Source organism: Lutra lutra, chromosome 1, assembly GCF_902655055.1.
Source record: "Lutra lutra chromosome 1, mLutLut1.2, whole genome shotgun sequence".
In the NCBI taxonomy this organism is placed as follows: Eukaryota; Metazoa; Chordata; class Mammalia; order Carnivora; family Mustelidae; genus Lutra; species Lutra lutra.
This window is the reverse complement of record NC_062278.1, coordinates 169,801,267-169,822,247: the sequence shown is the minus strand read 5'-3', so window position 1 is coordinate 169,822,247 and position 20,981 is coordinate 169,801,267. Positions and strand designations below refer to the sequence as shown.

General features: G+C 39.9%; 1 protein-coding gene across 1 annotated transcript in view; it reads left to right on the top strand.

The window, feature by feature from the left end:
- The window catches only part of ATG7 (autophagy related 7), a 227,812-nt gene that overhangs the window by 54,801 nt on the left and 152,030 nt on the right, over positions 1-20,981 (top strand). Inside the window, 1 exon segment of the mRNA XM_047744561.1 lies at positions 10,113-10,193. Within this exon segment, the coding sequence (XP_047600517.1) occupies positions 10,113-10,193 (81 nt within the window).

The following is a 20,981-nucleotide window of genomic DNA, read 5'->3' as shown; positions in this document are numbered from 1 at the left end:
TCTTGGCTCTCAAGTACTGATGAATAAACACCCTGAATGTGTATGCCATTCCTAGGGGTTTGGACTTGCCAACCCCATGGTTCTCTTGGGCTCTTGAATTCTTTATTTTAATTACTTTCAGAAAAGCAGAACAAAGGCAGAACTAGGGCAGGACCCTGAGAGAGACCAGGCCTGGGAAACCTCTGAGACAAGTCTGAGATAGAGCTTGGGTCCCTAGCCATGCCTTGGGTTGCTAGTTATCTGGCCTGTCTGCACAGGCTATGCCCCCACAAATCCTCAGGCCTTTTTTAATAAGCTCTCTTTACTTTGCTCAGAAATGCTTATCACAGTGTGCCTCTAGGGGTATGGATGGACTGATTGCTGAGGAAGGAGATTAAGAAGAAAAGCTATAAAAGCCCATTTCCTGAGCTGTAGCCCAAGAAAGGGAGTCTCCTTCCCCTCTGGTTCTATACCCTTCCAATTAATGATAACAGGAATGGCAGGAAAGACAAATAGTCTAATTGTCTCCTGTTTCTCCATATCAGATGTTCTAGTTTGTGACCTATCCATCCTCCCAGACCCCCTTGCATTCAACCATCCCTTCAGCAGGTGATTGCCAAACACTGTGCCAAGCACCATGATGTTTCCGAGAAGTTCAGTAACTGACACAAGGGCACCCAGTATTTATTTCCATTTGCTTTTGGAATCATCTAACTCAGTGGATATACCCCCAAGCCATTTGGATGTGGTGGAACTTCATTCCAGAGGGAGGCCCTGAATAAAAGGAGGGATCTGGGTACAAAATCTGACAATATCTGTGCTTTCTGTATGGGGCCCTAGAAGAGAGAGGGTGATAGGCCTTCCTTGGTGCATGACAAAGGGGATGAATTACACATAGTGCAGAGTTCAAATGTGTCTTAGAGAGCATCTCTTGTCCCAGAAGAATTGGGCATAAGTTTATCCATCCAAGGATGTTATTCGTGCCTCCTGAGTTTTGCTCACCTGATGAGTCCATCCTGTTTGAGAGGTCCCATGTGGGAGGCAGCCTGTAATCTTTATGATCATATAGATCCAATTAGAATCCTGGGTTTTCTTAATTACATTTTAATCCATTCATTCTTTAGCTCCTTTTACAAAATATTTGAAACAGCTCTTGTCACTTGTTAGTGTGTGGCCTTGGGCAGGTTACCAGTTGTCTCTGAATTTCATGTTTCATGCCAGTAAAATGGGGATAATTATATAATAAACTCCTGGAATTAATATACAGGTTATATCACATTTACTAAGCACTAGCACAGTTTTGGGCACATAAGGGATACTAGTAAATGTTGGTTTTATCTTTCTCTTTCACTTTTAATTAAAATGGTTAAATGGAACTTCTATGCTCTTCTAAATAGGGAGTTACAAAGAATCTCCATAAAATTCTGGAAGCCTTCCAATGAGTACATTGGGAAGGATTGAAAAGATTAGCCAGCACCATTCTGCAGGATTTTTCTAAGAACGTTGCTGTCTCATGTACAGCTCAGTCCTTCCGTCCCTTGGTGTCCAGTTCACTTAAGGAGAGGAGGACCATTGGTAGTCATCGATGCCATTGTCTGAAATGAGGGTGACTGTGCCATGCCTGGGGTGTTGGAATTTCTCCACTCCCCATTTTGGCATTGATTTTCATTAAGACCCTTCAACATCCAAGGTTCATCTCTTGGAGTTTGGAGTTCATTTTTATTTATGCAAACTCCAAGCTCTTGAAGTGTTGCCAGGTCTGCTGGAAACTCGTGTGAAGTCAATACAGCTGGTTCATTTGTGGCCACACAGTGCCTGCTCAGCATGGGCACTTTGTGGACATTGGCTCTCTGCTTCCCATAGAGGCAAGGTGGGCTTAGAGCTCAAGCTGATTTTACTCAGTTTTGCTGTACACACTGCCAGCAGTAGCCCAGAATGGAAGCAGCTCCTTTCTATTCCTGATCTATTGATTTTGTAGCCAACGAGGCATAAATGACTGAAGATAATTTCATTCACCCAGGCCCTGATAGCTGCCATGTAGGTATTGAGTTTTTGTTCTTTGCAGGACTTTTTCTTTGTTTTATTCCTGTGGCCTTCTTTTCCTTTCCTTCTTTCTTTTCATCTCTCCCGTGCTCTGCAGCTCTCTTCCCCAGGCTTTGGAGCCAGAATGAACAAAACTCAGATTCCTGGCTTTGCCACTGGGTGATTGTGGAACTTTGGGCAAGCCATGCTACTTCCCTGAGAAAGTCACAGGATGATTGTGAGGGTAGATTGAGATAAATGAGCGAAAATACCCAAGAGCACAGGACACAGGGATGGCACTTAATAGTGCTGTCCTCCCTCCCTTCCCATTTTCTACATTATTTCAGGACATGCCTTTCCACACAGCTTGCAAGGAGAGGAGGGAGCAGCTGTTTATGCGGAAGGGAAAAAGGAGAGGGGTAAGCACTGTAAGGGGGGCATAGGAGAGGCGGAGAAGATGGGCGAGAAGGGTGCTTGGTGAGTTTGAGGACCTGCAGGGCTGCAGGTGTGCCTATAACACAGGGGAGAAGCACGGGGGATTGGGTGGAGGGGAGGCAGTCAGGATCCAATAAGCCATTTAAAAGACTTGGATCCGGGGCACCTGGGTGGCTCAGTGGATTAAAGCCTCTGCCTTCGGCTCAGGTCATGGTCCCAGGGTCCTGGGATCGAGCCCCGCATCGGGCTCTCTGCTCGATGGGGAGCCTGCTTCCTCCTCTCTCTCTGCCTATCTCCTCTGCCTACTTGTAATCTCTGTCTGTCAAATAAATGAATAAAAATCTAAAAAAAAATAAATAAATAAATAAAATAAAAGACTTGGATCCAAAAAAAAAAAAAAAAAAAGGCTTGGATCCTCACCTCCAGGGCGGCGGAAAGCCAGTGGAAAGTCATGAGCTGGACATAACATGGTAAGATTTGGCTGCTGCCTGAAGAATGGACTGGAGGAGATCTGAGTGAGTCTGGATGTAGATTTGGAGTCAGCTAGCCTTTAAGAGGAAGACAGCCCAATCCAGGGGTTCCCACGTCTGACAGTGCCTCAAGAGTTACCTCAGGAGCCATTTCAGAATCAAATTTCCCGTCCCTCTTCCAGATCCACTGAGTACGGCCTCCAGGGATGTTAGGCATTTGAGAACCACAACTTCAGTTTATTAAAAAAAAGGCGGGGGGGGGACTTCTTGGTGGCATCCAGTGGGACAAAGTACATTACTCGTCAAGTTAACACAGATCAAATCCTGCTCTTTGAACTTGCCTTTGAGTTCTGTGCTTCCACCAACCCACGTTCTATTTCCAAAAGGACCCTTGACACCTTGCCCCGGCCCACACCTCCAGCCCAAGCAGGTGTTCTTGCCAATGAGTCTGTGGAGCTAATTAGGCAAGGCACAGGTGTGTCTAATGCCTTGGGGCTGGGACCGCCCACTGTCCTGCTGGGAGGGCCAGGAGGGAGGCCAAAGAGAGTTTAAAGGCCCTGTTCTGGGCCTTTTTCATGTCTCCTGCCAGTTTGTCTGTTTCTTTTCTTCTGGTGAGGGGAGCTTGTCCTTCTTTCAAGGCCCTGATAGCCAAAGGCAAATACCACCAATACCTTACTAGTGTTTGACAATGGGGATTTCAACTCAGTTTGGGCCACTTTAGTCCTTGATGGGGCCTGGGGACCATAAGTGCTAAGGGAGCCAAGAAACCACAGCTAATTGTATTTCTTCTAGGTTTTGTCATTCCCAGGTAGGCTTTTACATATTCAGGGGGTTTAGCAAAGATACATTGTAGAGCGGTTTGTGCATGAAATATTTTTGTTGTTGTTGTAGAAGGCAACACAGGAAGCTGATGCCAGAGGTTGTTTTGAGGACAAGGGGGTTGGGGGCAATAGGAACTTACACTTTTCATTTTGTGCCTTTCTGTACTATTTTGAAAATGTTAAGATTAGAACGTTTTTTAAATTACCTCCCTTGAGGCATAATTTATATAATTTAAGTGTGCATTTCAATGAGCTTTAACAAGCGCATACACATATATAACCACCACCCCAAGTGAAATGTAGAACATCCCAATGAACCCCAAAATTTCTTTTTTGCATTTCCCAGGTAATATCCCCACCTTCAGTCCCAGGCAACCACAGACCCACTTCCATATGGGCCATCTAAATTTCTTCCTTATTCTTTTCTGTATTAAGAGGAAAAAAATTTAATGTAAATTTAAAATATAAAATGTGTAGGATAGGAGGCAAGGTTTGGCCCATCTAGGGAATCGCTCTTACTAGCCCCAAAGCTAGGTATAGAGGCATGTGTGTTTGTAAAATCAGTTTTCCCCCCTTGGTATTCAGAGGAGGCCATTAAGAAGGAAGTTAAATATTTAAATTTTTTTTTTTAAATGCGAAAATGGGAGTAAACATCTTTTTGGAGCATGGGTTATTTTTTGTTGTTTGCTCTTTTGTTTTCTCTCATGTGCTTACTGTTTATTTCTAGGTAGAGTTAAAATTTTAAAATAGCTGTTTAATGCCTACCCTCCTGTACAGAAAGATTAACAGCAAATACTAGTATTAGAATAAGAGTTTATAGTAAACTGTGTGCAGTCCCAAAGTTAAGAGAATTTACCTTGAGCAGTGTCAAGAGGCCTTACTTTTTAGTTACTGTGTGGATGGAGAAATGACTTTAGTGTCATTTCATAAAGCCTTTTCATTTGAATGTTATTTTAGATGTGGGCAAAATTAGGTAGGTGTGGTGTTGCTATTTTTAGAAAACGTGGAAAGAATGAGAACTTTGCTAAAAGCTTCCATCTGTTTTCTGACCTCTAACAGGTGATGTTGAGTGGTATACAGCAAACCACAGGAAGGTGTAAATAAGTTTGGTAACTGAAAGCTCCTGTTTCACAAGTTTGCCTGATGAGAATCACCTGGGGCTCTTGTTAACATACAGATTCTCAGGCCCTTTTGAATCAAGTTCCGGGGGATTCTTTTCTCTGCTCAGGCAACTTTAGAAAAACACTGAGCATATTGCTTTACATCCTTTGCGCACTTCTAAGTGGAAAGATGATGGTGAATTTTTCCTCACCCAAGCTAAGAACAAATTCTTAAAACGTCTTGGACTGTGAATTGGGGACTGGCCTCTTAAATATGTGTGAATATATTTTTTTAGGATTTTGCATAGGGTACCTGGATTTTAGATTGCTCTGCGATTTCTAACCATGTCTAAGGAAAGTGCTGAAATTTTAAGTAGCAATCCCTGCTCTTTAAATTTTACCCATTTCTTGTAAGATTGGGGGAATGAAGAACATATTGTGGAAATTCAGTGCATTTTTAATACTGGGGATTTAAAGCATTGGTGATGGGGAAGGGCTTCAGATTGCCTGGAAAATGTGAATGGTGCTACATTGGAGTTTTTCTTGTGGTTTATTTCCGACTTGTTTTCTCTGTATAGTTGAGATATGAATAATTTGGTAGGCTTTGGGATGTTTGTGTTTTTTCTCATTCATTTCATAGTAATATGTAGTCTCTCTTAAAAGCATGTCACTGTGCTATGGCCAAATGCAAATAGTTCAACCTGTGTCTTGCCCTTTATAGGCAAGAGAAATAAATATTTTTGTTCAGTGTAGCACACAAACTGATCCTAAAATTCATATGGAAAGGTAAAGGACCCAGAATAGCCAAAATAATCCTGAAAGAGAAGAACGAAGTTTCAAAACTTAGTACAAAGCCACTATGATCAAGACAGTGTTGTACTGTCATAAGGATAGATATATAGATCAACAGAATAGAAATGAGAGTCCAAAAATGAGTTCTTAAATTCATGGTCATTTGATAACCATTCAATTGGGGAAGAATAGTCTTGTCAACAAAGTGTTGGATCAACTGGATTTCTACATGCAAAGGAATGAATTTGGATGCTTATCTCATACCATAAACAAAAGTTAACTCAAAACGGATCATAGACATAAATATAACAGCTAAAGCTATAAAACTAGAAGAAAACATAATCCTCATGACTTTGGGTTAAACAATGGTCTCTTATACATATATATGACACCATAAGACAGGGCAACCAAAGAAAAAATAAATAAGACTTCATGAAAATAAAAAGTCTTCCACTTCAAAAGGAACACCATCAAGAAAATGCAAAGATCGGGCGCCTGGGTGGCTCAGAGGGTTAAGCCTCTGCCTTCAGCTCAGGTAATGATCTCAGGGTCTTGGGATCGAGCCCCGCATCAGGCTCTCTGCTCAGCAGGGAGCCTGCCTCCTCCTCTCTCTCTGCCTGCCTCTCTGCCTACTTGTGATCTCTGTCTGTCAAATAAATAAATAAAATCTTAAAAAAAAAAAGTGCAAAGATGACCTATAGAATGAGAGAAGATATTTGCAAATCTTATCTGAAAAGAAACTTGTATTCAGAATATCTTTTTTAAAAACTCTTAAAATTAACAGTAAAAAGAAAAAAACAGCCCTATTTAAAATTGGTCTAAGAATTTGTGTAGTCATTTCTCCAGAGATTTACAAATGATCAAGAAGCACATGGGAAAATGTTCAGCATTATTAGTCATTAGAGAAATGCAAATCAAACCGCAGTGAGGATACCACTTCAGACTCACTAGGATGGCTGTAATCAGAAAGACAATAACAAGTGTTGGCCTTGTAGGTGGGAATATAATATGGTACAGTCCCTTTGGAAAACAGTTTGGCAGTTCCTCAGAATGTTAAAAATAGTTACCGTATGACTCATTAATTCCTAAAATAATGGGAGTTACTGTATACCCAATTTTGTCAATACCCGAAATTAATGTCCCAACTGATGAATGGATAAACAAAATGTATATCCATATAATGGAATGTTATTTGGTAACAAAAAGGTATGAAGTACAGATACAGGATATAATATAGATGAAAACATGCTAAGTAAAAGAGGCCAGTCTTGTAGGATTTCATTTATAGGAAATATGTAAAATGGACAAATCAGAAATAGAAAGTAGATTAGTGGTCACCAGGGCCTGGGGAAAGTGAAGAATGAGGACTCATTGTTTCTGGGTTCTCAGTTTCTTTTTGGGGTAATGAAATGTTCTGAAATTAGATATTGGTGATAATTGTATTATTCAGTGAATATACTAAAAGCCTCTGAATCATATACTTTTAAAAGTTGAATTTTATAGTACATGAATTATATTCTACTAACCTGTTGGGGTTTCTAAAATAGCTATTACACAAGGTATTTAATAATAAATATCAAAAAGAAGGATTTCATGTGATGGAGACATTATCTCTAAGCTTGATGATGGGTAGATTAAGGATTTATGAAAGGTCTGTTTGCATTGAGTGGCTTTTAAGGAAGATGGAGATTTGGCTATGAAGCTGTTTCCAAAAGGAAGGGTTCTGAGTCACAGAATTCAGCCTGAGACAAGGTCAGGATCTCAGAAATGTCTTTAGAAGGAAGTTGTACTTCAGCTTAGTTAGTGGCTGTATGAGGCCTATGAGCAGACTGAATTTAAGACATAATTAGAAAGGCAGGATGATCCCAGGTTAGTGGGGGGATCTTGAATGCCAACATAAGGAATTCTCTGTCGTGTTTGTTTCAGCTCTAGAAAGTTGATTAAAAAAAGAACAAAGTGACACACCCAGGAGCTGTGTATTAGAAAAATACATCAGTGGCAGAGTGTGGCATTATATGGAAAAGTGGGAGCTCACCTGTGGAGATATCCATTAGGAGGCTGATACATTAAGTTTGAGAAGAAGGCCTTCCTTTTTAAAATTACCTAACACTAGGGGTGCCTGGGTGGCTCAGTGGGTTAACACCTCTGCCTTCAGCTCAGGTCGTGATCCCAGGGTCCTGGGGTCAAGCCCCGAGGCAGGCTCTCTGCTCAGCAGGGAGCCTGCTTCCCTTCCTCTCTCTGCCTACTTGTGATCTCTGTCTGTCAAATGAATAAATAAAGTCTTTAAAAATAAAATAAGGGGCGCCTGGGTGGCTCAGTGGGTTAAAGCCTCTGCCTTCGGCTGAGGTCATGGTCCCAGTGTCCTGGGATCGGGCCCCACATCAGCTCTCTGCTCAGCAGGGAACCTGCCTCCTCCTCTCTCTCTCTGCCTGCCTCTCTGCCTACTTGTGATCTCTATCTGTCAAATAAATAAATAAAATCTTTAAAAAAATAATAATAAAAATGAAATAAAATTACCTAACACTAATTACTTTGAGCTCTAGGCCTTCTGATACCAACTTGGTGAATTTGAAAGGCTTCATACACAGATGTTACTTTACTTCATTTCCTGGGAAAATGAATCACAGTTTCCTAGTAAAGAGCTGTCAGGGGGTGCTAAACAATAGTGTGTGGCCCATACTTGGCCAGTCCATTCATTTTGGTTCCTTTTTCTTCTCTTGCTCACTGCGTGTGGTTTTTGTTTTTATTTTTTTCTTTCCTGCCTTTCTTCCTGCTCCTATCTTGGTCTTCTGTCTTCCTTGCCTTCAGCTTTACCTCCTATCTGTAATCATGAGACCGTTTAACAGAGAAAATTACCAATATTTCTTTATATAGCATAAAGCTTGATATTAGGTGTAGGAGAAAAAAGAATGAAGAAAACCTTTTTGTGGTTTTGTTCCACAAAATGCCTGTGGAGGCATTAACATAGGCTATATCAATGAACATTTTAATAGAAAATGTGCAAAATATGGTCACATTTTTTTGGAACTTAGTATAAAAGGTATTTATAGATAAACATATATATATATGTATGTATATAAATGTAATATAAAAGTAACTGAGGTATGAGAAGACTCACTTTGAGAATTCTTTTAAGCCTCTCACTTCTTCATCTCATGAGGATCTCAGCATTCCCATTTATCACCTGTTCAAGTCTTTCCTAGAAGTTTGATGTCTCCTGCTTTGGTGTCCTGAATAGCAAACTTAAACCCTGATTGTGCCTCCAGTACTATATAATGAAATGGTTCCACATTCCTGAGATTTAGGAAACTAAAAGATTGTCACATTTTTCAGAGGTTCACAGTGAGGCCATCTAACTAATACAGCTATCTAATTTATCATTTCTACCAAATGCTCTTTAATCTTGGATTACACTGAAAAGGGTATTATTTAAAAGATAGCCAAGCCATGTTTGGTTTTCCAGCATGAACATGCAGTTAGACTAGGTGCAGTGCGGGCATGAAGATGGGAGTTATCCCAATCCAGGAGAAAGCTTTTTTCTTTGAAGAGTTTGTCAGGTTTTATTTGTTTTTATTTTGGGGAAAGTGTTGGTAGGGTAGCTAAAGGCAACAAGGGTATGTGGCTGGGTTGTTTTGCTCTTTTCAGGTGAGATTGTCAACTTATGTTGAGACCTAATATTGAAGACAAAACTGTGATGTCTTGAGAGAAAGGGAAGAAGGGAGGTAAGGTAAAAGGAAGAGGCTGGACCGTGTTTGGAGTAAAGACGCCTACTTTTGAGCTCTGTCATTTTGTTTTCCTGAGCCGAGTTGTGTCACCTTTCTGAATCTGAATTTTATCAACATAAAATGGAGACAGTGGGGAAGATCAAATAATTTAACTCATGAGAGGATTCATTCATGTTGTCTGTGGAGTCCTGTGGAGACTTAACAGTTTATCATTCATGTTTTTCATAATAGTATGTTAATGATCTACACAACAGCTTAAAATTTCCTGTTTGGCATAAGTATAGTTCTAGAGAGGTATAATGTTCTCAGTAAATTACTTAAATCCTAGTTTTTGAAACCTGGTTATAGCTGATTCCTTGAAAATGGCAGTTAGTTGTAGTCCAGAAGTTTATGCTTGAGGTGGCGCTGTTTCCCCATAAATTTGGTGATGTTTTGCATTTTTATCCCTATCCCAAGTCAAGCAAATAACTACATGTAAATTTAGAACCATCTCTGCCTGGCATAGTCCCCAGGCCTTACCTATGAAGCCCCACCCAATATCATATCCTGTATACAAAGTTTGTAGGTTCCTAATGGAATAAAAGACATGCTATAGTTCTTCCTCAAACTGATTATAATACAAGGAAAACTGTCCATGCTGCACTTCATTTTTGCTAGTAATCTGTCAAGACCACCGTATTATTTCCCACTTTTTGTCAGAAACTACAAATATATTTCACAGGTATGGGCCTTCTGAGCTTGATGTCAATTGTTCTGTTTTGTTTTTAGATCCGGGGATTTCTGTCACGATTTGATAATGTCCTTCCTGTCAGTCTGGCGTTTGACAAATGTACAGCTTGTTCTCCCAAAGTAAGTCATTCTGCATTTGAGGGACTTGTTTTTCAAAATGAATCTGTTACCCTTACCAGCGAGAGGCACTGAACCCAACGGAGGACTTTTTTTGAGGGGGAGGGATGGGGTCTAAAAAACTGGAGGGGATTTGTCATTTATGTGTATTCATTCTCACAGAGAAACCAGCCTGAGAAAGTTTGATTTATAGTACAGAGAGAGACTGAATTAGATATTGTAGTTCTGTATCAATACTTGCATCACAATAATTTTAGCTTGAATGTGAACTTTTAGGTTTTGCTCCTACCCAGAGGTTCCTTGCTCACATGGACCATCTCAGAGCAATTTTTAAGTGTTCTTAGAGGAGGAGGGATAGATACTAGGCAGTCCTCATGGTTTGTCTTTTGGAGATCTATATAATGACAAAAAGTAAACAGAGATTAGGGGTCTGGCTAGGGAGCACGTAAAAGGGCCCCTTCAGCTTTGATCTTTCCAGAGGCTCTAAAAATAGAGCTGGCATGTCTTCCATTGTAATGGGAACCGGCTGATGTATCTTCAAACTACAGTGATGGCATCTCACTTTTTCATAGCCCTAGAGATAGTCTGAGTTACTTGTGCCTGTATACTGTATATTTATAGCTAACTTTCTTTTGTATGCTGATTTTTATAGCTAATTTATAGCTAATTTTCTTTGTATTTTCTTTAAGCCATTGATGCCCAGTGATTTAAACTGGGCTTTTAAAACTCAAACTTCTCGATAAGATTTTCATGTTCAAGTATTATGCAAAATAGTTTTGGGGTCATTAATCCCAAACCCTAGCCTCTTACTTCTAATTCAGGACTTTTTTTTTTTTGCCATGGAGACTCATCTGGCAGTACGGAAAGGATTGGATTCTGGCAAAATTCTCTCCACTCTGAGTTGAAAAGCTTCCCCCCACCCACTCCCATGTATGTTGCGGGGGAGGACTTCACTTGGTCAGTAAATCCTATGAGAAGCTGAGAAGCACAATGCTAACCAGTCTAAAAACTTAACTCAGATTTGAGAATGTTGATAAATTTGGTTAATTTTAGGTGCTGAAACATTTAGAGTAATTTTTTTTCTTTAAGAAGTAAACTAAGCTGTTTTATCATTATGCATCCTAAGTGTCAGTGTTTAGATTTAAAGCTTACCATTTCTCAGTAGTGACCCACGAGCTCGTTTTTTTTGTTTGTTTGTTTTGTCGTCTCTCTGAGGTATCATATCTGTTCAAGTCAAGGCCTTAAGGATGTCTACTTCTGTGTTCAGAAATGCAAGTTTTAGAATTATATGCTTTTTAGTTAGCACATTTTTTTTCTTTGAATGGCTGAGCTAATTGGTCTCAGAATAACTTGGCAGTATTAATTTTCATGCTGAAATCATTTGGCACAGGTACCAGTTTTTCTGTGGCTTTTTGTAGACCAGGCATTTCAGTGAAATAAAGGTAACTGGGTTCTGTAAGTGAAATGCAAACACCCATTCTTTCTTGTTCTATTTCTAATTAAATTAGCCCTTGAGATACTGTTTGTGAAAGAATCACAAACATACCAGCTAACTGAGGTCCCTTCTATTCTTTGAAAGAGAATCCCTTTGCATTTTTAATGCTTTCACACTTATTGTAAGCATTAAATTAAATATATGTATCACTTTTTTTGTTAGCAAAGTTAATTCCTCTTGGTGGTCATTCTGAGAGTCCTGCTTTACATAAACATGCTGGACAATTTAATACAAACTGCTTTGGATTTTAACAGCTGCGCTATTCCCATAGCGATCACTTTTCATGTGGTCTGGGTATTAAATTTCTTTTGTGCTGAAAAGGTTGCTTCACTGGTGCACATATTTCCTTACAGTAGAAACACAGTATTTACTTACTTGGCTAACTTCTTTATTCGCTTAGGAGAATGTCATTCTCTATTATCTGCAAACCCAACATTAATACTTTGAAATGACAAATCCAATTATAGTTTCATCTCTGTGCATGTGAATTTTTCTCAATGCATACTTAGCATAATATTTTTATACTGAGTCATATCATAGTTGTTATTGTTTCAAAAAGATTCTTTGGGGCTAAAAGTGACTTTTTAAAAATTCTGCTTTGATATCCATGAACTAATTTTTTCCTTTGGTAGTGTTTGGTATTTTTGCCTCCATCCCCCACCATCCCCCCCGCCCCCCAGGACCAAGCCCATACTTATATCTAATTTAACACAAATACAGACAGAAAGATGGGGGAGATAGGGGCACCTGGGTGGGTCAGTGGGTTAAGCCTCTGCCTTCTCTCGGGTCATGATCTCTCTGGGATCCTGGGATTCTCCCTGAGTCTGGCTCTCTGCTCCCCGCCCCCCTCGCCTACTTGTGATCTCTCTCTCTCTATCAAATAAATAAAATCTTTAAAAAAAAATGGTGGGAAAAATGGGGGAGATAGAATAAGCTCTGCTGAGTAATATGCTCTGTTCATTACCATATTTATATATATGTATAGACCTTTTATAAGGCCTGAGGTGGGGAAGAATAGAGTTCTCTACTATGTCAGGGAAGGTCGAATCATCTACACACAAATAGTTTCTTACCTTGTTTGGTTTTAACTTGGCAGGTAGCCAGATTAATTGTTCCATCTTACAGAAAAAATACTGAAGAATCTGGAGGGAGGAGGGTAATGAAGAGGCATTTTCATTCCAATTTCTGATTATTGTCTTAAAAGACTTTCTTAAAATGATGGTATCTGCCCCAGAATTTCAAAAAGTCTTATTTGAAGCTATATGAGTTGTTTTTAGTTCCAAAAAGGAACTTAGAGCCAACTGAAGTTTTTGTGAATTGCTACCAGCAGGGAAAGAAATAGAATTTAAAACCAATATTCTTGTAAGAATTTCTCATAATACACTGAATTAGTTATTATTAGCTTTTCATCTAAATATTTGGGGGGGTAAGTTAGGGTATTTTTTGGTAAGTTTATATTTTGATATAATTTTATACTTACAAAAAAGTTGCAAGAATAGTACAGAGAACCTCCTTATACTCTACCCAGACTGACCATTTGTTTGCATTTTGCCCCATTTGTGTATGTGCACACTCCCCTCCCTCCTGCCTTGCTTCCTCCTCCTCACCCTTCTCTTTTTCTTGCAACTTTGAGAGTAAGTTGGAGACATTGTGGTCCTTTCCAACTAAATGCTTCAATGTGTATTTTCTAAGAAAAAGGATATTCTCTTACCCAAACACAATATATTTTCAAATTCAGGCAGTTTAATGTTGCCACAATACTATCACCTAATCCACTGTCGGTATTTTAAATGTTGTTATTTGTACCAGTAATGTTCTTTATAGGTTTTTTTCTCCCAGACCAATTCAGGATCCAGTTCAGGATCAAGCCTGCCTGAATTTAGTTGTCCTATCTCTCTGGGTTCCCTCAATCTGGAAAAGTTCCTTAGCCTTTTTTTTTTTCCCTTAACCTAAACATGATGATGTCTTGCCGGTTATTTTGTAGCATTTCCCTCAACTTGATTTTGTCTAATATTTCCTTATGATTAGTCAGGTTATGAAATTTTGGCAGAACTACCAAAGACGTGATGATGTATCTTCATGTTAGGAGCCACATGATGTATTTTATCCCCTTTGGTGAGGTTATTCCCCCCCTTCCTGTATTTGCAACTACCTTCTCCAATGGTGAGAAACCTGGCTCTTACTATCCTGTGTGTATTTACTCCCTGGTCAAGTCTAGAATATACAGAAAGTAGTTTCAAAATTGCTAGCTCATACTACTGCAGAAAATAAACCTATTAATTAGAGTTCAATTTTTATGCATGGTCCTTTTTTTCTAGGTAAAATTTATATACAGTGGAAGGCATGAATCTTAAGAGAGAACAATTCTGTAAGTTCTGACAAATGTATACATGTGTGTACCCCTCATTTCAATCAAGATCTAGAATGTTTCCATCACCCCAGGAAATCCCTGTGTCTCCCTTCCCAGACCATATCAAGGAATGAGGACAGTATGATGAATACCAGTATGTCAAATACCAAGCTAGGCACTTTCTGGTATCTCATGCAACAATAGCCTAATTTCTGGGTCCTGGAAGTTGACTAGAAACTTATCTCAAATCTATAGTCGGGAGCAGGACTGTGCCTGAGGTGACTGCATGTGGATATTGTTCTCATTGCACAATCTGTCACCCATAACCTTTGTGAATTTGCAGGAATAGCCTTGCATGAAGAAGCAGGCCCCAGTCTTGGTTTTCATACCATCTGGGACCTGCCCACTGCACAGATGTAGCAAGCTGTGCCCAGAAACCTGATCTGGGGATTTTAATTAGCAATTAGCAACCCTAATAATACACTTTGGTGTTTACCATGCCATGGGCTCTTCTGTTGATGGGTTATGATTAAACTTCCCATGGTGACTTGCTATTAACTTTTTGTATGTGTCTGTGTACATGTGCCTTGAGTGATAGAGCGGGTGTAGGAATAATACACTTTGGCTGGTATCCTCATGCAGTAAATTACATGTTGGTTTTTGGGGGGTTTTTTTGCCAACCTGTCCATTTATTTTTTTTATACTATATAATCCTAACGTTTTTCTATCCTATTTCTTTGTTACTTAAGTGTGAAATAATGATACTCAATTTAGCTTTTTAAACTTTAAGAAAAACCTCTGCCCCAAAGCAATCTGTTGCCTCAGGTTCAACAAACACGCCCTTTTGAGGATAGAAAGGCAAGTCATAGATATGCAAAAAGAGGTTAAAGTCTTCCTGTATGGCTGTTAGCAGGTGTTCATTTATTCAGCTGCCATTCGAGTCCCTGCTGGGTGCCCGAGATACAAAGATGATTAAAACGAATGCTATTTAGAGGATGCGGCAGACCTGTAACGCAGCAGCAGTCGTCTCACTTATGTAGTAATACGCTGTGTGGTCAAGGTGTGTCCTCCTGCAGTGGTGTGCTAGTACCCACTACTTTTTCAAACAGGAGAGACCAAGGATGGCATTGTAGAAGGTGACTTCAGAGTTGATATTAAAGGATGAGTAGGAATTTCTAGAAACACATGGGAGACAGAACAAGAGGGGAAGACACTGTAGATGGGGAATTGCAACAGTAGCCAGAAGAAAGAAAACCTGGTACAGGCTCGGAGTTGTTCAGTGTAGTCGTTCAGCATAGCCATTGTGACAGAGTATCAGACCATCCAGTTCCCTCCCAACCGTCCTCTCTGAGTGCCGTTTCAATTTCAGCTCTTCTTGAGTTGGAATCTAGTGTACTTTGTCTGACATTTGAGGCTGCTGTTTTGAATTTTACAATGCCATATAAACTTGTTTCTCACCTAGCCAAGCTTAGGGGGTTTCCTAGGCTAAGGAATCCAGCAGCTGCAACAATGTGGTGTGGAGGCCAGGAAGTCGTTCCGGGGATTTCCAGGGTCCTGGCTCTGAGTCCCTTGCTGGCTGCCTGAGTGACCACAAGCAAGGTGCTCCCTGCTCTGCTTGCCTCCATTTCTTCTTTTGTTAAATGACTCAGTTGGATGAGATAAGCTCTGGCTCTCTGTTGATCCTCAAAGTTATTAGCACTTATATTTTCTTTAGTTAATTTTATTTTTTATTCCACAGCAATCTATTTTAATTACAGTAAAATCAGAAAATATATTTAAGGTTAAAGAAGATAATCAATAGTATTCTAGCCACTCAGACCACTGTTAGCCATTGACCTCACCCTTCCTGACTTAAGAAAAAAAAATTTTCTATGTAAGGAGGTATGTGTAGATAATTTTTCTTTCTGAACATTCCTATTTTATGGTTGAAATTAGCTTTAGAGAGAGAGATTTATGGTACTGCACCAAGGACACTCCCTGCTTCTCTGATTTGATAGGGTTTTAAATCTCAATCATTTTTAAGGACTGGCCAGAGCCCAATCGGAAGAGCTCTCCAAAGTTTGTGCCAGGAATTTTTGCATACAGCTTCTCAGTGGCAAATATTACTCAAAACTGGGCTGCAGCCAGGTTTTCCTTCTCCTTTCCAAAAGGGACATAAATCTCTGATTTGGAAAATGATGAGTAACCCCCAGGTTCTCTTTTCCTATCTCGTTTACCCAGTGAGGCTTCAAGTCTTCTGTTGTAGTGTGTGATGGATTTCATATGCATGGTTGAGTGTAAACTGTATCCCACATCTTGTGCTTAGCAACTAGTGTTTCCCCAGTCTCCAGAGCTGCTTGGTTCCCTAAAGGAGCTAGAATATCCAGCCAGAGCCAGTGTGGAGTATTATAGCTGCAAGCTCTAACCTCGGAGCTCTTGGCTCTTCACCTCCTTGAAAAACCTTGGACATTTCTCCCTTTGCTTCAATTTCCTCATCCATAGAGTAGGGAAAATATTTTCTGTTTCCCAGGGAAATTGCAATGGCTGACGTGTATTCAGTTCCCTGTGACCAAGTACCAAGGCCTTTGCCCACTTCTGGAACTGATGTTGACATCAGAAATGAGAAAACAAAGACCCCTATGATTGAAATAGGTCATCTGGGGTGTGTGGAACCCTTTCCGGGCTCACTGTACAAGCAGGTAGAATGAGAAACCTGACTGAAGGTCAAGGCTGCCCTGGTTTTGAGAAGCTGCAGAAACCTTCCATCATGACTCATGACAAATACTGCCAAAACCTTCCCCCTTGATTCCAGAGAACTGTACCTTGCTTGTTACTTCTGACCAGTGGTCTTCTGAGACCACCTAACTGGTAGTTAAGTTTGTACTGCTTGCTTTTCTCCTTGTCACCTTTGGTCACAAACACATCCAAGTTTGCTTGAACACATGTTTTTCTTATAGGATCCTTTGACCATCCAGACCAGAAAGTTTATCTTACATGGTTCCACTGGCTGTCTGGCCCAAGTAAAATCTTCAGGTTGTTGAAAATCTGGGTTCCTTTTAGTTTGGAATTAATCTCATTCACTTTTAGCCTCTCCTCCCCTCCTGCACCCCAAGCCCATCCCTTGACAGAGTGGTGCCTAAAATTTTTGAACCCTGGACCGAGTTCAGACTGACCAAAGCAGCAGACCCTGCTTCCCTGAAAAAAAAAAAAACAAACAAAAAACCCAAACATAAAGCCATACACAATTTTCCAGACAATTTCAGTGGCATTATAAAGTCCCTGAAATATGCCTGTGGGTCCTAGGAAGGCACCCTTGTTCTATGAGTTTTTCTTTGGTACCGTTCCCAAGCTGTTCTGGATAAGACACTGGGGAACGAGTGTTGTAACCAGCCCCACCATGACCTCTTCTATGGCTTTGGAAAGTTGGCCATCTCTCTCTGGAGACTCATTTTCCTCGTATGTCGTAAAGAGAGATTCAGGAGCTCATCTACCACTGGGTTTTGTTTTATGACCAAGATTGTAGAGTCTCTTGATCCATTTCTTTAGGCCCAACTACATTTAGGATGGGGGAAGATACTGACCCTTTCAGAGTTCTAGGAGTTCATTGTCACTATTCTAGTGGTACATTGATTTGACTCCTGATGGACAAAGCCCCAATTATCATCTGCTCGTGTTTCTTCTTTCCTCTTTACTTACCTAAAATATAACTTATGTTTTATATTATTTTTATATTCATAAAATATTTTATGTTATCTTCTTCACTTCTCCCTCCACCCTTAAAAGCTTTGGAAAGAAGGGAGGGAGGGAGAGAGGATCATGGTAGTAACTGCTGGGTTTTTAAAATAAGGGAGCCATCAGTTTGAAATGGGAGATTTTTTTTTTTTTTTTTTTTGAAATGGGAGATTTTTAAATGGATGTACATGCTTGTACATACAGAGTTTGTATACAACATATAACTAAGTTGAATACTGAAAACACCCAGATAAATATTTCCATGAATTTATTTTAATGACTACTGTCCCAGCAGTTCACTTGAATAAACATTAGAACTCTTAATTCATGATACTATGATTTTTGAATGATATAGCGGTGAATAAGAGCCTCTGAGGTTTCCAATGCTATCCTTCTAGATAGGATAGTAAAATTTATTACATGATAAAATAATTTGTTATACCAGAATTATATAAACATCCTTACTCAAGAAATATACCTAGCTTGGAAGGTATAATTAGTTTTTAGTAACTGGTAGGAACTGATTAAATGTTTTGAATGTCAGGAAAAGTTTATGATTTAATAGATGAATAAATGAACAGCAAAACAGTATAAGAAAGAAGTAGGATAGTCTATACTGTCTAGGAACTCAGTCTGGGTACTCAGTAACAGAATGCCCTTTGCCTGTTAGTGCAGAGGTGTGATTTATCATTGTGCTGTAAGTGGTAGCTATTACTGAATATTATGTATTTCGGGGTTCTGAATGTTTATCCTTCGGATCTTCTTTTTCAGCTTTTACTCTCTCCTTTGCTTTAGTTGATGCTTTCGATGTTTTGTTATTATGTTGGAAGATCATTTCCAGAGTATATTAAAACAAGGAGCCTTTGGGATTCATCAAAGATGACCTAACATTTTATTAAAGGACACATTTTGGCAATGAATTCTTAGAAGAGTTTTGCTTGCTCTTCTGCAGGATTTTTAAGAGTCTCCATTTTATTTTTTCTAGAAGGCCTTCCAGTATCCTGCCTAGGTATTTCTAAAAGAACTTAATCTCTGCAGCCTTTTTTTAAAAAAATATTTTATTTTATTTTTTTATTTATTTGACAGAAAGAGATCACAAGTAGGCAGAGAGGCAAGCAGAGAGAGAAGGGGACGTAGGCTCCCTGCTGAGCAGAGAGCCCAATGCAGGCCTTGATCCCAGGACCCTGAGATCATGACCTGAGCCGAAGGCAGAGGCTTTAACACACTGAGCCACCTAGGCGCCCCTCTGCAGCCTTTTTTGCCATAGAAGTTGTGAACGAATGGTTTGAGAATATCCTAATCCTAACGTTACTGTCCTTATGACTTGCCTATGTGATATTTACATGATGACAGTGATAAATTCTAGAATATCTAGCTTTCCCTAGTTTTTAAAAAATTTCTTTTGAATTTTAAGTAAACTCTACGCCACACAGGGGCTTGAACTCATGATCCCGAGATCAAGAGTCACATGTTCTACAAACTGAGACAGCTAGGCATCACTGGTCTTCTCTAGTTTTAAGTAATTTTTTCATTCTAGAAACTGAAGACTTTTTTCTTCACAAGGAAGAAAGGACAACATATTTTTTTCTAGAATACCTAGTGGGTAATTAAAGGGTAGACCCAAATTCGACCTCTTGAATTTATAGCCATCAGACTAAAATTGGAGAATAATTTCCCTGTGATCCTGAAACGGCTGCAAGTGTGCCAAATGTAAACAGTCAGTGGGAGAACAGACATAAGAACCACCGTGTTGAAACTACAGGAGTGCATATCCAGTGGGGTCTTGAGGAATGGCAGTATCTCTAGGATAACTGCCTCGCCTCCCGTGAGGACTCTGTGGCATAGTCCCAAGGCCTGTAGTCAGAGATTACCCATCTTCATGACTCTAGACAGCCTTGGTATCTTTGTAGTTGACTCTGGATTTGCTGGAGCATTTGGATACTCTGAAGGACTTTTTCAGCACTCCAGCTTGGGGTAGAAATCTATGTAAAAGCATATTTTTGTGTTCTTTGTAAAGGCGAGAGAAAATTTGGGTTTTTCTCAGTTCTTAGTTGTGCTTGACATTTCCCTATCATGTCAGCTCTTTCACGAAGGACCCTGAAGTGGGGAAAAGATGGTAACAAGTGGTAACTGAGTCAAGTTACTCCTTGAGTTAATACCTCTCACATACCCAAATGTGGGACGTGAGCCCAGATTCACTCTTTATGGGCCCATATCTAGATTTCCTGTTAGTTCAATTTGACCTGACAGATTGACTTCAATCATAATGCAAGCAGATTTTTAAAAGTAAACAAGTACAAACTGACTTCCTAGTAGAGTAATGTGTTAGAAAGAAAACAAAAACACACACGTCACTTGGCTCTATTGGAGGAGTCTGTTTTATTTCCTAACATCTGCTGTTCTTTGCCTAATCGCTCAACTGCTTATTTTTAAGAATATTCCAATAGGCCCTTGATACCTGAAAAATGAGACCTGCGACGCCCTATCACACTGCGCAAAAGGACTGCAAGTCCCAAGAAGTGGCCCTTTCACAGTGTCCCTGGGGGAGGCAATGTGCTTGTTTCAGTTCTGCTGTGCTCACTCAAAACAGTTGACATGTTCTTCTTGGGAAATTGCTTCAGATCTCACAATATTTTCCTCTTAATAGCCTCAGCAGTCGTGAGTTCTTGACCTCTGAAGGGTGGATTTGGTTTTTTGGGAAGGCTAGAAGTAATTTGAAGCTGCATGTTGTGAATCAAGGGATAAAGCAGTTTGCAAGGAAAACTTTAAGAATTAAAAAGCTGCAAGAGCTTCAGTTCGTGGGTCTGAATAAATGAAAAGTTCCAGTGCGATGAACTTGGAGTATGCTAACTTTCTGACTACGAGCTGGCTGAGAGACAACAGGACATTTTAGTATGGTTTGTGCCATCGAAGTGGGCACTGGCTTTAGAGATGACACTGCCCACCATGTGACCAAAGAAAAGTATCTCAAACTTTCTGTGCTTCACTTGAGTGGAAAATAGTTAAGATAATCTTTTTAGTGGCAATGAAAATTAAATGAGAGCTGTGTGACAAGTGTCCTATATAGTTGGTACTATAAATTTTTTTTTGTCGTTTTTTATTAGAGAAAGTGAGAGAGTACAGGGGGAGGGGCAGGGGGAGAGGAAGAGGGAGACTCTCAAACAGACTCCTGGGCTGAGCATGGAGCCTTATATGGGGCTCTATCTTGTAACCCTGTGATCATGACCTGAGCTGA